The sequence below is a fragment of the Musa acuminata genome, chromosome BXJ3-11 (genome assembly GCF_036884655.1).
Source record: "Musa acuminata AAA Group cultivar baxijiao chromosome BXJ3-11, Cavendish_Baxijiao_AAA, whole genome shotgun sequence".
Taxonomy (NCBI): domain Eukaryota; kingdom Viridiplantae; phylum Streptophyta; class Magnoliopsida; order Zingiberales; family Musaceae; genus Musa; species Musa acuminata.
In genome coordinates, this window is record NC_088359.1 from 860426 (window position 1) to 877189 (window position 16764).

At 46.4% G+C, this 16764-nt stretch overlaps 3 protein-coding genes across 3 annotated transcripts; all 3 read right to left on the minus strand.

The window, feature by feature from the left end:
* Nucleotides 1–68: 68 nt before the first annotated feature.
* LOC103970825 (protein IQ-DOMAIN 17-like) lies at nt 69–1084 on the minus strand. Its single transcript, XM_009384754.3, has 2 exons — nt 547–1084; nt 69–422 (listed from the first exon to the last, which is right to left on the minus strand). Exons 1-2 carry the CDS (start codon nt 820–822, stop codon nt 222–224), a joined length of 477 nt encoding a protein of 158 aa, XP_009383029.2. The 5' UTR covers nt 823–1084; the 3' UTR covers nt 69–221.
* A 187-nt stretch (nt 1085–1271) lies between these two features.
* On the minus strand, nt 1272–13259 carry LOC135653136 (thiosulfate sulfurtransferase 16, chloroplastic-like). Its single transcript, XM_065174666.1, has 7 exons — nt 12967–13259; nt 12792–12890; nt 12589–12705; nt 12409–12482; nt 1972–2042; nt 1820–1873; nt 1272–1569 (listed from the first exon to the last, which is right to left on the minus strand). Exons 1-7 carry the CDS (start codon nt 13026–13028, stop codon nt 1495–1497), a joined length of 552 nt encoding a protein of 183 aa, XP_065030738.1. The 5' UTR covers nt 13029–13259; the 3' UTR covers nt 1272–1494.
* Nucleotides 13260–13388: 129 nt separating this feature from the next.
* LOC103970126 (heterodimeric geranylgeranyl pyrophosphate synthase small subunit, chloroplastic) lies at nt 13389–16668 on the minus strand. The gene is made up of 2 exons (XM_009383782.3): nt 15525–16668; nt 13389–13746 (listed from the first exon to the last, which is right to left on the minus strand). Exon 1 carries the CDS (start codon nt 16625–16627, stop codon nt 15569–15571), a length of 1059 nt encoding a protein of 352 aa, XP_009382057.2. The 5' UTR covers nt 16628–16668; the 3' UTR covers nt 13389–13746; nt 15525–15568.
* Nucleotides 16669–16764: the final 96 nt, after the last annotated feature.

The window sequence follows — 16764 nt, forward strand, 5'->3', positions numbered from 1 at the left end:
ACCCACAAAAAAAAAAAAAAGAAACAAGTACAGAATAAGCAATTGTATGATCTCCGAAGCAAAAAACAAAAAAAAGAATGTTAAAGATGCATCAAGACACTCTGCTGTCACAAAAGAATAAGATAGGAAGAAAGTCAAACACAAGAACAGAAATAGAAGAAGAACCTCGTAGCATGTGTGTTAACTTGGTCAAAAAGATCAAAAGCAGAGGGAGTAGTCGATCAATGGAGTTTTAAGTTCTTGATCGATGAGCCAACCTCTCCTGATCCATCCAGTAGCTGCCTCGCCCGCACCCGCACCTGCAACCGCACGAGAGCCTGCATGCAGTGGATGGCGATCCGCGCCTGCCGCCGCACGCACGCGCCCCGCACCACGGCCTGCAGCCTCACCAGGCTCCTCAGCGCCCGAAACGCTCGCCGCGCCTGCCCACCACCACCACCACAATAACCAAGCACGATGAGAGGCGCATGCTGCTGCTGCTGCTGATGGTGATAACCACTGCAACCCAAACAAGACATACACGGAAAGGGCAAAGAGTTCACGCACCAGATGGCCCCTGAAGCAGGCTTGGATCGTGATCGCCGCGAGGTCCTCCCTGGAGAACGCGTCCCGGTACGCCACAGTCTCGTCTTCCCTGGGGTGATAGCTGGAGTTCTTGCTCACAGAAACCTCGGCTTCTCCTTCTGCTGCTGCTGGTGCTGTCATGGGGTTGTAGATGGTCGTGGTGGTGTTCCTGATGGCATCGAGATCGGTGGCGTTGGTGCACGAGGACCTCGCCAGCGCTCGACGGGCGGCGCCGAGCCATCGCCAAGCTCTGGCCATTGTTCTTGCCTTCCGGAGGTGGCCTCTTGTTGAAGTAAAGGGAGGTTTGTATAGTGGTAGAGTCAGCTGTGAAAGGGATAAAGAGACGTGCTTTTTTTACTCTTTATGTGATGGCAAAGATCGCAAGAACGTGGTGGGATGAAGGACGAAGACTGACATGCATGGCTGACCCAAGTGCACTGCACCACAAACTTGCGTGCATCGCACGACTGGGTGGAAGCTGGTAATATGTCAGAAATATATACAAACATATATCTAAATACTGATAACAAATATTCAACACCATTAGAAATTAATCCATGTAAAGCATCAGCAAATGATGGAGCTCATGTTTCAAGGTCAATCCAAGGAAATTAATGGATACTTCTAATCCGATTCAGCTCTAACAAACATGCCAAATATCTTCACAAGAACAAAATATTTTATGGTGTTTGATCCAAAAACAGTGATGTCGAAGAGCATATTTAACTTGATTGATTGAGTTGCTGGTAGGATAACAAAAGCAATCCAAAGCCATGAGGAATAATTAGGGACAGAGGTTTTAGATCCCAAACAATGCAAGGATGCAGTGTCTCATGCAGATTAAACCTCCTTCTCATAGAAGCAATCCTCGTTCACGTTGCAGCCATACCTCATCTATTAGTTGGAAGCACATTGGCCATTCTGATTCAATTATTTCTCTGTTGGAAGTCCATTCTCCACCCATGCTGAATAACCACCAGAAATATCTGTGATGCCAGTAAAACCCTGCAAAAATGCATCTATGGTTAATATGGTTGTAAAGTAAATGCAAAAAACTATGGTGCTAACATCAAAACATCAACTGCAAATATTAGAGAATTTGTGGTGATCATGTCATCACAAAAAACTAATCCTGTTTCTAGCTGGTCCTTTTGGATAATCAGACACCGTTCGGACTCCCATGGATTTGTATGTCCAACAATGGAACTTGGTAAATTTCTTCAATACAATTCGAAGCATATCATGAACTACTTACAGCATTTGAAAGTTCAGTTGCAGCCATAGATGACCGTTTTCCACTTAAACAACCCTGCCAGAAACAAGATAACATAATAAGATGGGAAGATCAGAAGAATGGGTTTTGATTAAAATCTAGGATCTAATAAAGGTGAAGGTAAGACAACGCACAACAATTATCTCATCATCCTTTTTGAAAGTTGATAACACTTCCTGCATAAAGTTTGGGTTCTTTGACATTCCTGTACCCAGATGTGAGAGTAGATCAATTGTTAGATAAGATAAAACAGAAACAATGAGATACAAAAGAAGTGTTTAGGAATAATATGAAGTTTCTTATTAGGTCAACTAACAGAAAAGGGTATAATGACTCAGAAAAGTGTCAAGTCAATTTGTCAGTTAATATGTACTGGGAGGAGATCATTGGTGGATGACTGTTCTAATTTTGTTTCTCCGAGAACCTAAAATTCACTAAAACTTCTGCGGGAACTAACAAAAATGTCTCAGGAGACAAAAAGTAACTAGTTGAAAGTTCTGAAGTCAGGTTGTTCGATCAACTATTATCGGTCAAGCTTTTCCACGGACAATGCAGCTTGTATACAAAAGAGAACTTTCTTAGATTTATATCCTCATGTTCTCTTGCAAAGAATAAATACTGAGCTGTTCCAAGATGGTTGTTTGCTAGTGTTTGTGCAATCACATTAAAGCATACTGACAAAATGCAAGTAATTATGTGTTTGTTTATGCAGTATCACTGAACAGCCTGAGGGGAAACCTAAAAGATTTTATCATAGAAATCGATGGAGAATAACTAGTTGAAAGTTCTGAAGTCAGGTTGTTCGATCAACTATTATCGGTCAAGCTTTTCCACGGACAATGCAGCTTGTATACAAAAGAGAACTTTCTTAGATTTATATCCTCATGTTCTCTTGCAAAGAATAAATACTGAGCTGTTCCAAGATGGTTGTTTGCTAGTGTTTGTGCAATCACATTAAAGCATACTGACAAAATGCAAGTAATTATGTGTTTGTTTATGCAGTATCACTGAACAGCCTGAGGGGAAACCTAAAAGATTTTATCATAGAAATCGATGGAGAATAACTAGTTGAAAGTTCTGAAGTCAGGTTGTTCGATCAACTATTATCGGTCAAGCTTTTCCACGGACAATGCAGCTTGTATACAAAAGAGAACTTTCTTAGATTTATATCCTCATGTTCTCTTGCAAAGAATAAATACTGAGCTGTTCCAAGATGGTTGTTTGCTAGTGTTTGTGCAATCACATTAAAGCATACTGACAATAATTATGTGTTTGTTTATGCAGTATCACTGAACAGCCTGAGGGGAAACCTAAAAGATTTTATCATAGAAATCGATGGAGAATAACTTGAAGGGCTCACTCAACCAGCTAACCTGAGCTCGACATATGTTAGTATGTGGGAACTGACTCAAATTGAATCAAAGTTGGGCTCAGCCAGAGGTGAACCGAACCAGTTCAACCCACGTGAGAAACCCTCGTGTGTATCAGCCTTACGCCACCGCTGCCTTCCTCACCGAGCAGCCCCCATTGCTGCGTGTGTGCTTGCATTCACACAGTGCACCAGCACCCTCATGCGGGGTGTTACACATCGTGCTCCTATCGCGGTAGCCACCCTCGCCGTTTGCCGCCTGCCTGTGGTCTCGCGTGGCTCGCCACAGTTGTACACAATCGCCCGCCTACGTTGCCTGTGGTCATCACTACAGCCCACGCCGCCGCCTTGACACGGACTTAGCTGGTTTTGCCTAAGTCGTGCGGCACCCTCGCGCGTCCGTCCGCAAAGGTCAGCCTCCCCGAAGTCTCCCATTGTCCCTTAGGACCAACGAAAGAGAGGACGGGTTAAAGAGAACGCCTCAATCGGGATCCACAAGCAAACATGTCTGAAAAACACTTCATAGACAATGCAAATTACAAACAGACTTTACAAGCTCTGAACAGTGGCACAACAAAGGGTAAAATGGTCCATTACAGACCGAAAATCTCTCACACGTGTCCACATGACACAACCTTTATTTACAAGCCTAAAGAGGCCACCAACCCAACTAAAATGGGACTATTAAGCCTTCGGCCGCCCCTTTACATGCTGTACAAGGCATGAACATGCCAACAGACACGGACAGATATAAGCATTACATCAAACACCTTGTTTAGAAGTTTGTCCGTGACATTCTCCCCCACTTATCCCTTCGACGTCCTCGTCGAAGCCTTTGTGAACACTGCAACTCTTCGCCTTTGCTGAGTCTTCAATCTTCTGCTCCAGCTGCAATGCGCCTCCTGGCTCCCAGCTGCTCTCCGCTGCTGTTTCTGAGTAGTCGAACCTTTGATCCGCCATGCTGCTTCAACTCGCCAATGACTCTGACTCTGGTGTGGGGTTGGCTGAGTTGTATTGATCCTCGTTGATTCCTACGGATCCACCAAATGAAGGAAAAGACCATCCTTACTGCGCCAGTCTCTCAAAATTTCCACATGCTGCCTGAACTGGGTGGATGCTTGTTGGAGCTTTAACGAGCATCACCTCGCAAACTTCTGAAGTTTTGGGTCCTTCCTCCACAAAATCTGCTCATTGACTCTTCTTTCAGTTAGTTGTCACATCCAAGTAGGTTCGCATCACTTCCGCTTTCGATTGGCATTTCGTTGGGAAATGAGGCGGACAATCTACTCTCAGTAGCACTGATCACCGTTGGTGAGGATTTGACAACTATTGTCTTCCATTATCTTCGAAGGGTCTTTGAACTTGTGCAGAGCTCCTCTGCTGGATAGATAAGAGAATTGGGGTACTCGGTTTCGCCCATTCTCTTGAGAGTTGAGAAGGCAAAGGTTACTTGACTTCGCCCGCCTCCTCGAGGTTGTACTTCACGCATCGAGCTGGTTACTGGCCTTCGCCCGCTCTTTGCTCACACTTCTGAAGCACTTGAAGTGTTTGCACTCCTTGCGTTGAGTTAGCTACTGTGATTCACCTTCTCAATGCCATTGAACTTCTGGAATGCAGGAAGTTTTCACCCCAACTTGGAGTAATTCTCTGATAGATGAGGTCGCCTCTGGGATTGTACCGTCTTCTCCATCAACCCTGCCGCCTACTCCACTGAGTAGCAAAGGTACAGCACCGCGTACTGCCTGCTTCGTTCCTTGGTCGTGCACTCTTGCATGACCCGAAGTCCTTCACTTACGGCTATCTTGATGAGAAACTTGTTGACACCGGTCTTACGAAGTTTCTTGGCCTCTGCCCTTCCGCCTTGTCTCGGTACTTGGAGATTGCCTCTGCATGCTCCACCTCCTCGGCCCCTTTCACGACCAAGCGCTCTCCCTCCATGAGAGCAAGGGATCAATGACTTTCACGGAAGTCCCGCCTCTGCGGTACCATGGCGCTGCCATGCCCATGGCCCTACTATCCGTCGCCTCGCATCTGCATCCCTTTTCTTCACGATCAGTAGATGTGTCTCCGTGGCACTCCTCTGAGTCCACCTCCATTCTGATTGATGCTTGATTTTGGGTAGCTAAGTCCCTCTGGACTCGTCGTCGCTTCCTCGCCCCTTTCGACCTCCTGCTTCAACACCTCTGTGTTCTCCAAGCAGTCTGTTTGGTCGATGGAAAGACAGACTGCAACTCCCATGCATGGCCTCTGCCATCACATTGTAGGGTTTGCACCGATTCTGTTCTCCTTAGCTTCCTTGGTAGCAACGTTCGCTTACTCGACCTTGTCCTCTGACTTGTCGGGCTCCCTTAAGCGAATATGAGCTCTGGAGCAGTCCAACTCTCCAGCTGCTTCGATCATACCTCTGCATGATCAAGTCCCTCCCATGGAACTCATTGGTACTTGCATTCGAACTTTTCCCTTGGTGGAACACAGCCCCCATATGCTGATGACCAAGGTTTTCATCCGATGCAAAATTTGGTGCACGCCCGGAAGACCCGCCTCTGCGGTACCATGGCCTTCACTCCTTGAATCCATAGCCCTTCTTGCCGTCGTGTTGTTCACCAAAGCGGAGCTCCCAGTAGCTCCCGATCATACCTCCATATGATCTCATCCCTCACGGGACTCGGTCGTGTGTATCGCATTGCCACGAACTGTTCCACCACGATCCGCTGCACCATGTCGCCTCCTGGTGACATCTCCATTGCATTCTGATCCTTGTGGAATAAACTCGAATTGTGAACCCTCCATGTGTGGCCTCTGCCAATACATCGCAGGGTCTCCTCCACCTTCGATTTTGTTCGCTCCTTTGGCAATCGACCTTCATCCACCCACTCTTGGGTCACACCTAGATGAAGCACCGCTCTAGGACAGTTCGTCGCCTAGTAGCTCCCGAAGTCCACCGACTTCACTGTAATTTGTGCATCATTGTCTGGATCCTGGGCCTCTGCCCCTACCAGCACAATCTCCGTTGCGCACCGCTTCCTTCATAGCAACTCGAATGGCAACACTGTGGCATATTCTTCAAGAGTACCCGCCTCTGCGTCCTCTTGCCCCGTGCTAAGGCCTTCTGAACCCAACTTCGCCTCCGCAAATTGAGTCGCCTTAGTTCCTCCATCAAATGCTTCTCCGAGATAAGGTGCATGTGCCCCGAAGCTCCCTTCGTCTTTGGCACCATGCAAGATGAGTCCACTCCGACAGAATGAATGGCCCATGGAACAACATGATCCTGCTCTTGCCTCTACAAGAGTTCATGTCCTTGACCTCTGTCCAAGGAAAGCACTGTGCCTCTGCTCCATGTTCCAACTTCTATGCTGGCCCCCTTCATGCGGCTTGGGTATTTCGCCAAGTTACACCCAAGTTGCTCCGCTCCTCGTTTTTGCATTGAGTCGATGGTGGCCCTTGCGCCCACCATTCCACGGGTCAGCCCTCCCTTGAGTCCAATCTCCACATCGACTCCAAGTGTGCCTTCATTTAAGTTGCTTTAGGTCGCTCCCCCACTTGATCTCGCAATGCGTCCACCAATGCATTCTCTCGAGCGAGATCATGCGACAACTCCTCGCCGCTTGCTTAGTCCATCGAGCTTCGTGGAGTTGTTGTTTGTTGAGGTACTCCTCAACATGTGAGGTCCGTCTCACATGATTCTCCCTCTGGAGAGCCGGGACTTATCCCTCCTGGATAACTGTCCCATTGGAGCAACATCTCTCTTCGTTTCGGAGACCACCATCCCCTTGGACTACTCCGATCTGCTGAACAAACTGTGCAATGTTCTGCCTCCTGCAAATTGCGATTCTACGTCAATACAGACCCCGCTGCACCACTCAAGGCCTAGCAACATGCTGAACTCGCTGCACACTTCAGCCTCCTACGTACGTATCCTTCGCTTGCCGAAGAGAAAGTTTTAATGCTCCATGGCGCCGAGTCTCGGTTGCCTTGGGATGGCCACGAACATTCCATCGTCCGCATACAAGCCCATACATGAGTACCAAATTCTTCGAGTTAGCAATTCCCCTCACCTCTGTGAGCTTTGCATAACTCTTTTGGTCGTTGAGCAACTCATTCCACCTTGGATGGTCTCATTCTTGTCAAGCGCTTCGCTTGCCTAGAGCACCATCAAGTATAGTTGTCAACGTTGAGCCGTAGCTCAAACTCAGCCATCCCAACCTTTGTGCACTCCAAATTCTTCCAAGCTTGCCTGTTCTCGTGGTGCCTCTTGCGCGAAGGGTTGGCCATTCCTCTGAATGCCGATCTCAGATGCCCGCTCCTCTGAGCGACTCTTTTCCCTACATCTTCATGCCCGTTTTCCCTCAAACGGTCGCGCGTGTGCTGACTGCCCTCAACGCAGCCCCGCTAGGTCCCCCACGTTTGCATGTCAAGTGTTTCTATGAGTGCTTGTCCCGCTCCGATACCATATGACACGGACTTAGCTGGTTTTGCCTAAGTCGTGCGGCACCCTCGCGCGTCCGTCCGCAAATGTCAGCCTCCCCGAAGTCTCCCATTGTCCCTTAGGACCAACGAAAGAGAGGACGGGTTAAAGAGAACGCCTCAATCGGGATCCACAAGCAAACATGTCCGAAAAACACTTCATAGACAATGCAAATTACAAACAGACTTTACAAGCTCTGAACAGTGGCACAACAAAGGGTAAAATGGTCCATTACAGACCGAAAATCTCTCACACGTGTCCACATGACACAACCTTTATTTACAAGCCTAAAGAGGCCACCAACCCAACTAAAATGGGACTATTAAGCCTTCGGCCGCCCCTTTACATGTTGTACAAGGCATGAACATGCCAACAGACACGGACAGATATAAGCATTACATCAAACACCTTGTTTAGAAGTTTGTCCGTGACAGCCTGTGCCCACAGGTGCAGCCTTTGTCACATGCGAGTGTGCTTGCCCACAGCACTCACTGCAGCCACCCATGTGCAACTGCTCGCCACCCATGATGCTCCCCGCTATAGTTTTCAACGCCGCAATCACCGTAGCCGCAACCCACCCGCGTGTTGCTTGCCCTCCACCTTCCCTCACTCCTGTAAATGGAGTTTTAGGGGATGGCAAAAAGATTGCGGAGGAAGAAAAGAGAAGATATGAGAGATCTTTCACTCTAGCCCAAATCCAACCAAGACGTCAAAGCTTCTTCTTTGGCGAGTCCTTCGCTGGCCTGCCATTATGCTCTTGGCAGCAACCGCAAAGAGGAAGAAGTTGACCATTGACTCTGGTCAACATGGGTCAAATCTTGGTCAATACGGGTATTTCTACAATTTCTGTTACTTCTTGTTTTTGTTGTATTTGGGCAAGTTTGTTTTGGGTTTTTCTCCAGGAGAGAACGTCATCGTGTTGTGACTCCCCTATCGTTGTACGGTTCAAATTCTTTATTGAGATTTTCTTCTCCCTGTGGATGTAGGAACAACATTTGTGTCATAATCTGAACCACGTTCAATCGCTTATGTTTGTTTTGTGTGTTTTTTGTTGTTCAATTTTTTCACCAACTCGATCTATATCTCGTGACTACTACCTACTAATTCCCACCCAACAAGTGATATCAGAGCCAGATTACCAAGTTACCAACCTTTAATGGTCGGCAAGAGATATGAGATTAAAAAATTGGATCAAAACGTCAACTACTCTTTGTGGATAGTGAAGATGAAGGCTATCTTAACAAAGGAGAAACTTCAGAACACACTGATTGGGAAAAAGAGAAAATGACAGGCACCGATGAAGAGAAAGTAGAAGTTGATCAAAGTGCCATGGCAACCTTATTCATGTGTATATCCAATGAAGCACTATAGGAGGCTATCGTAGAACAAACAATAGAAAATGTTTGGGGCAAATTAGCAGCCCTATATCACGACAAAACCCTCACAGGGAAGATGACGCTCATGTAGAGGTTGTTTCTATTACGAATGACATAAGGAACCTCAGTGTACCAGTACATTAGTGTCTTCCGAACCATAATCATGAATCTAAAGAATATGGGCATCGTCATCGAAGAAGATGGTACAAAGGAGGAGGAACCACAACCGGCCAAGAAGAAGTGCCCTTATAACATTGCCCTTGGCCGGCTACGTGGCAAACCACATCCAAACCCAAAGCACGCAAACATCATCACCTATGCACTCATTGTTGTTGAGGAGTTATAGAGCGCAGAAGAGCTAACTTCATACAAGGAGACTCTTGATAGTCCAAACTTGAAGAAGTGGCATCAAGTGATGACAAAGGAGTCTCAATCACTATTAAAATATCATAATTGGGAATTAGTGAAGCCCCCACCTAACAAGAAGTTGTTTAGGTGCAAGTGGCTCTTTAAGATCAAGGGAGCAGCTACAAGGCTCATTGTTAAACAACAAAGATATTTTTTCTCCGATTGTTAAACATACTTCTATCCGAGTCCTACTACCCTTGGTAATAACATTCGATTAGGAGCTAGAGCAACTAGATGTGAAGATAGCATTTCTTCATAGAGACTTAATAGAAGAGATCTACATGGAGCAGCCATAAGGGTTTAAGGAAAAAGGGAAGGAAAACCATGTTTGCTCCAAGGCAATGGTATAAATGATTTAATCAGTTTATGCTTAATTCTGGATACAATAGATCACTTTATGATAGCTGCGTATATCTAAAAAGGGCAAGCAATTTCATAGAATATCTATTGTTTTACATTAATGATATGCTTGTTGTTTTAATAGACAAGTCTAAAATAGACAAGCTTAAGTATCTGCTTAAGGAGGAGTTTGAAATGAAGGACTTGGGAGCAGTGAAAAGAATTCTTGGCATGGAGATTCGTCGTAACAGATCTGTCAGGAAGCTGTACTTATCCTAAGAGACGTACATAAAGAAAGTAGTGGAATAATTTGGCACTCCACTGGCCGCACACTTTCGATTGTCAGAGTCCTTGTGTCCCCAAGACGAGAAAGAAACAAAAGAAATAAAAAAGGTTCCTTATGCAAGTGCAGTGGGCAATCTAATGCATGCCATGGTCTGTGCGCGCCTTGATCTTGCTCATGTTGTTAGCATAGTGAGCCGATACATGGAAAACCTCAAAAGAGATCACTGGAAAGCTGTTGAATGGGTTCTTCAGTACCTTTTAGGAACCCAAAAGAATTGTTTAGTATTTGGAGAAACTAATGTCTCGTTTGTAGGTTTTTCAAATTTTGATTATGCTGGGGATCTCAACAAAAGGAGATCCATTACCACTTATGTCTTCACTATAGAAGGGACCACAGTGATTTGGAAAACCAAGCTCCAATCTACTATTGTGCTTTCAACCACCAAGGCGGAATATATAGCGATAACTAAAGAAATAAAGGAAGAAATTTGGCTGGGAAATTTGGTAAAAAAATTTACAAATCAGAAAGCAGATGTCATCGTGCACAACGACAGTTAAAGCACGATTTTTCTATTCAAGGATCAGATGTACCATGACAGAACCAAACATATCGACGTCAAGTATCATTTTATTAGTGAAGTAATCACTAAAAAGGATGTTCTTCCTTACAAAATTGATTCAGCTCATAACCGAGTGGACATGCTAACAAAGCCACTTCCTTTGGCGAAATTTGAGCACTGCTTGAATGTGGTCAACCTGCATCAAGCTTCAGTTTAATGCCCATTGGGGCATTTTTGGGAGAAGAGAAGATAAAGTTTCTGAGCTAAACCAACACCCATTTTTCATCAAGGAGGAGAATTTGTGAGAACTGACTCAAATTGAGTCAAAGTCGGGCTTAGCCAAAGGTGAACCAAACCAGTTCAACCCGCGTGAGAAACCCTCACACGTATCACCCTCATGCCACCGCTGCCTTCCTCATCGAGTGCCCCACTGCGGCATGCGTGTCTTCACTCACACAACGCACTGCTATCCTCACACTGGGCATTTCATATCGCACTTCTCATCGCTCACTGCCTACCCATGGGCCTACACCGCTAACCGCAGCCGCACATAACCACCCACCTGTGTTGCCTGCTGTCCTCACCGCAACCCACGCACCGCCTGCGCTCACAGCTACAGTCTCGTCACACACGACACTCACTGCATCCTCGCTGCGGTCTCCACAACCGCAACCACCCACGTGCTGCTCGTTGCAATCACCACAATCGCAACCACCCGCGTGCTGCTCATCACAACTGCCCGCCGGCCTGCATGTTGCTCTCCCTCCACCTTCGCTCGTTCCCATGAATAGAGCTTTGGGGAATAGTAGAAAGATTGGGAAGGAAGAAAAAAGATGTGAGAGATCTCCCACTCCAACACAAATCCAACCAAGACATCAATGCTTCTTCTCCGATGAGTCCTCCGTCAGCTTGCCACTATGCTCTGACAGCAACCGTAGAGAGGAGGAAGAAGTTGACCGTTGACTCTGGTCAACCTTGGTCAAATCTTGGTCAACAGGAGTATTTCTGTAATTTTTTTACTTCTTGTTTTTGTTGTATTTAGGTAAGATTGTTTTGGATTTTTCTCCTGGGGAGATCGTCACCGTGTTATGACTCCCCTATCGTTGTAGGGTTCAAGTTCTTTATTGGGATTTCCTTCGCCCGTGGATGCAGGAACGATGTTTTTGTCATAATCAGAACCATGTTAAATCATTTGTGTTTGTTTTGTGTCTTTTTTCTCGTCCGATTTTTTTGCTGACTCAATTTATATTTGGTGACTACGTAACCTACTAATTCCCTCCCAACATAGCATTTAACAACAGCATTAATGAGCCACATCATCATCAAAGTCGACCAATAGTGTCACCCCAATCAAACCATTGTAAGCCCATCTCGTAACATTAATGAGTTGTATGATCAATGGTGCTTATAATTTCTCTTTCCTTCAGCTCCATTCACACACTTCAACTTTCTTTCTCCCACTGCACATTTATGACACTTTTCCAGTTCTAACTTAAGCATTGAAGGCCCTTCTGTCTTCTTGCAAATCTGACCTCCGAATTCAAAGTCACTTCCCAATTTTAGTATGCCACTCAGATTAACTCAGTTCTAAGATGATGCTTAGTTCGGCATAAGGACGGACTAGGTCAGATCCACCATTCCTCATCAACTAGATTACGAAAAAGTACATAAAAAGTTTGAAGTAAATAAAAAGAACAATGAATGGAAATTGACAAAAAAAATCAGAGCGAATGCAAGAGGATTAAGATTTCAGTCTAATGATTCGTTACCTGAGTTAGACTTGAACATGTAAGGAATGTTAACAGCTCCCACTGCATGCCCGCTACTGAATTCCCCTTCCGTCCTACAAATCCATTGAAATCCAAAAGACATTTATTAAACCAATCTCAAATTTCTACCATATCCAAACGGAGTCATTGCAGCGCCTTACAAGTTGTACTGTAACCAACCTGACATCGAGGTAGCGATGTCCCGCTTTGAGGAGCTCATGGGCGACGGCCACGGGGACAGATCTCGGCACGCCGGCTTCTTCAGCACTCACATTGGATGCCATCGACCTAATGCAACTGCAAAATCCATTTACAACGATTGTCACAACAAAGCAAGAACCACAACATCTCGGAACCAAAAACCGTTCGTTTGATCAGAACACCTCAAATGATTTGGTCGCGGAATCATGGCACTGGATAGCAAATGCCGATGCATAGACCGGTAAGGTGCAAAAGAATGGATTGCCACCATCGGCACATTTCTGCAACAAAGGCGTTCGACGAAATGCCGTAACGTGTCAACCGCCGATAAGGTGAAAACACAGCGAAATCTTTTACCTCGTGAGGAGAGGAAAGAGGGGCAGAGGGAGGGATAAGCGGAAGAAGCAAGTAGAAGCCATGGATGCTTCCCCGGCGACGCTCTCGCAGCGTAGGCGATGAACGGCGGCGTTGCGACACGAGACACGGCGCTTCGTTCCGTCGACATCTCGTGGCCACGCATATAGAGAGAGATTTATCGCGAGGCGTTGGAACCCGGAAACTACTAGGTGCACATCACCTGTTTTGGCCGAAACAGGGAACACGGTTCCTTAAAATGACGCCAGACATCCGCAATGGCAAAGGGGGCCACAATTCTTTTGGTGGAATAAAAAACGTGTTTCCTGCTTGAGAAAAGACAGCAAAACCCAGTAATCTGCTACTCAAATAAAACGAGGGATTAGAAAAGCTACGAATAAATGATCAGTTTCTGAGACTGCATACAACACAAATCACACCTTTGGATTGAAGCAGACTTTGACAGAGATCAACAAAACCTTCTTAGTTCTACTGACAGCTCTGATTCTAACATCAACAAAGAACAAAAGATCAACATATACTGTGTACATCAATCTACATTCTACAGCACCACAGTTGTGACCAAAAAAACAAAGCATGAATCAGGTTTATCAGTAATTCCATCATACAGACTCAGAACATAATGACTTGTGTTAAGACCTATTGAAGCATTATGACAAATGCCCACCATTAATAGTGTCTTTTCCATGCAACTAGAGAAGGTTCACAACTGATAGACGCCACGAAACAGGTGGCAACGCTCTAACTCCGCCATCGATCAACCTGCTCAAGCCAATTTACCGGCATTAGTTGCCAACACATTTCTGTAACACAAATACAGAAAACGAAAAGATAAGACATTTAATAGGAGGATTAGAGAGCAAAGAAAGATTGGATTTTGTTACTGTTGCAGCTTTCCTGGAATCAATAGCAGTAGTCTCCTCTCTTTCTCATGGAAAGAGAAAGCATATGGAGAAGGTGTTAATGTCCCTTGTGTCCAACACTTGATCTGTGAGGAAGTGATGGACTTCCGCAGCCTTCACATTAACAAAATGCAATACATCATGAATATGTTTCTTGATCGATTTGTCAGCTTGTCCCACAGTTCACCCTTTTTCCAATCTCCTCCATCATATATTGAAAATGTATTCTCTCTTTTGATCAACTTTCCATCATTGTTGAGAGCGAGAAAAGAGCTTGAAACCAAAAGAGAATCTCGGAACACAGAGATCAATAAAACATAGCAAAACGTGAATGCAAGATTTAATGTGGTTCGACACACCCTGCCTACGTCTATGAAAAATATTAAATTTTCTATAAGGACAACAATATGGTCTAAAGCCTATTCAAACAAAGCTATAGATACCTGATCCAATGATTTAAATAGGCGCTCGAGCGAGCGCCTCATGTGCGGACCAGGCGATGCGCCTCAATGAGGCACCGCCTGGCGTTTGCCTGAGCCCAAGCGCCGAGCGCTTCATGCAAGCGCCCGATCCATATAAGGCAATCAAACCAGACTTTTAAGTCTGGTTCGGTTCAATAGCAGTTAGTTGGATCGATTGAACCAACTAACGCAATTTCTTACCTCAAAAGCTGCCCTTCACGCCCGCGCAACCCCGAGCCAACCCTAGCGTTTTCTCTCGCTGCCTCCGTCATGGACGCTTTCTATCACTACCTCCACCGCAATCTTCCTCTGTCGCCGACCATCTTTCTCCCGTTGCTGTCCACTGTCGTTGTTGTCCGCTGCTGTTATCCCCTGCCGCTATTGTCGTTCGCAACGCTACCACAGTTGTCTTAGACTAATCCTCCACCGCTGCTTCTCTTCCCACTTTCTACTATCGGTTTCACTATCGGTGATATTTTTTATCCCTTTATTAATTATATTATTTTTTTATATTTTAAGATTTTAGAGCATCTTATTTCGTTCGGACGAGCGTCTAGCGCCTCGGGCATTTTGGGGCTTTGGTGTCTTTTAGCATCTAGGGCTTTTTAAATCACTGACCTGATCATTAAAAAGGTTGGAAAAATATCACAAGAATTACAGCATTTTTAGATGGTGCTGAACATACATTTGTTATTAAGAAATCTAACGGCTATTGTATTGGCTACAGTGTTTCCATTAGTGAAAAGAGTTTCAAAACCAGATGCATGGCACAGTTTGAGACCCAAACAATTGGGCATAGTTTACCACTTAGCTACAAAGCATTGAAGAACTTCGGTCATAATACACTGAAGCTTCACTCTAATTTAAAAGGGATCACTAAATGATCTTTTACTCCACTGAAACTTGGTGGAATTCAGACAATAAGAATTTTGGCAGAATTCACACAATGAAGATTCGTTTATTTATGCATAATGATGAGAATATAAAAGGACTCAAAATGAGCTTTTGTTCCACTAAAGTAGAGCAGAATTCAACAACGAGGCTTCATTCAACTAGGCAAACAAATCAGATTATAAAAGAACATACAAAAGGAGCTTTTTTCCACTGAAGTTGATAAGAATTCAACAATGAGGCTTCGTTCAAGCATACAAATAGATCAGAATGTGAAAGGACTCACTGAATGAGCTTTTGTTCCACAACAATTGGGCTGAATTCAGCATCCTAGCAAGAAGCTTTGCTGTTCACAGCCACATTGGCACTGCTATCGACCAAGAAACCCCTCTCCACAGCATAATCTACAAAACTAGACAAAGGCTGCACCTTGTCCCCGTACTTGTCCCCAAACCTCTCCAGCTCCTGCTTGGCCTTCGTCTTGAACTCCTCTACCATCTTCAATGCCCTCTCCATCCCCAGTGCCGTGACCACGCTCGCATTGCTCCTCATCTTCCCCGCCCCTCCGTTCGACTCCATCAGCACGTCGTCCACCAGTTGGTACAGCACCCCCATCGTCCGGCCGTACCGCCTCAGCGCCTCCAGTTCCTCATCACTAGCGCTGCCCAGCAGCCCCCCGCACACCGCGGAGCACTCGGCCATCTCGCCGAATTTCTTCTCCAGGACGAGGACGACCGCCTCCTCGCCTCCGCAGGAGGCGCCGGATAGGTCGAGGAACTGGCCGGCGGCCATGCCGGTGGACCCGACGGCGCGGGCGATCTCGGCAAGGACGCGGAGGACGGCAACATGGGACACTAGGTCGGGCGACGGGGTACGGGCGACGATGTGCTGGTAGGCGAGGGGGAAGAGGGCGTCGCCGGCGAGGACGGCCATGTCGACCCCGAAGAGGGCGTGGGTGGAGGGGCGGCCGCGGCGGAGCGGGGCGGCGTCCATGCAGGGTAGGTCATCGTGGACGAGCGAAGCGGCGTGGATCATCTCGAGGGCGCAGGCAGCGGGGAAAGCAGCGGAGCGGTGGCCGCCGACGAGCTCGCAGGCGGCGATGCACATGATAGGCGGCGCGCGCTTTCCGCCGCCGGAGAGGACCGAGTGGCGCATGGCCTTGTGGACGCTCTCCGGGTAGCGGATCGGGACGGCGGAGTCGAGATCTGCCTCGATCTCGGAGATCAAGGACGTCCAGTAGCCGCGGAGGTCGAAGGCGGGCGCAGCGGCGGCGGAGCAGCGGAAGGGGAGGGAGAGGGGGCGGGGTTTGGGGAATAGGAGAGAGGATGGCGGGGGCATTTTGGGACTGGGGACATTGGGAAGGAGGAGGAAGGGAAAGGCAGAGGCCATGGAAGAACGTGATCTCGATGACGACGATAAAGAAGACGATTTCGGATAATTAGTTTGCGTCGCAGGTTACTATTTAGACCCATATTTTTACTATTGATATTTTTTTACTGTTTATGATCATCTCATTCTGATTTTAT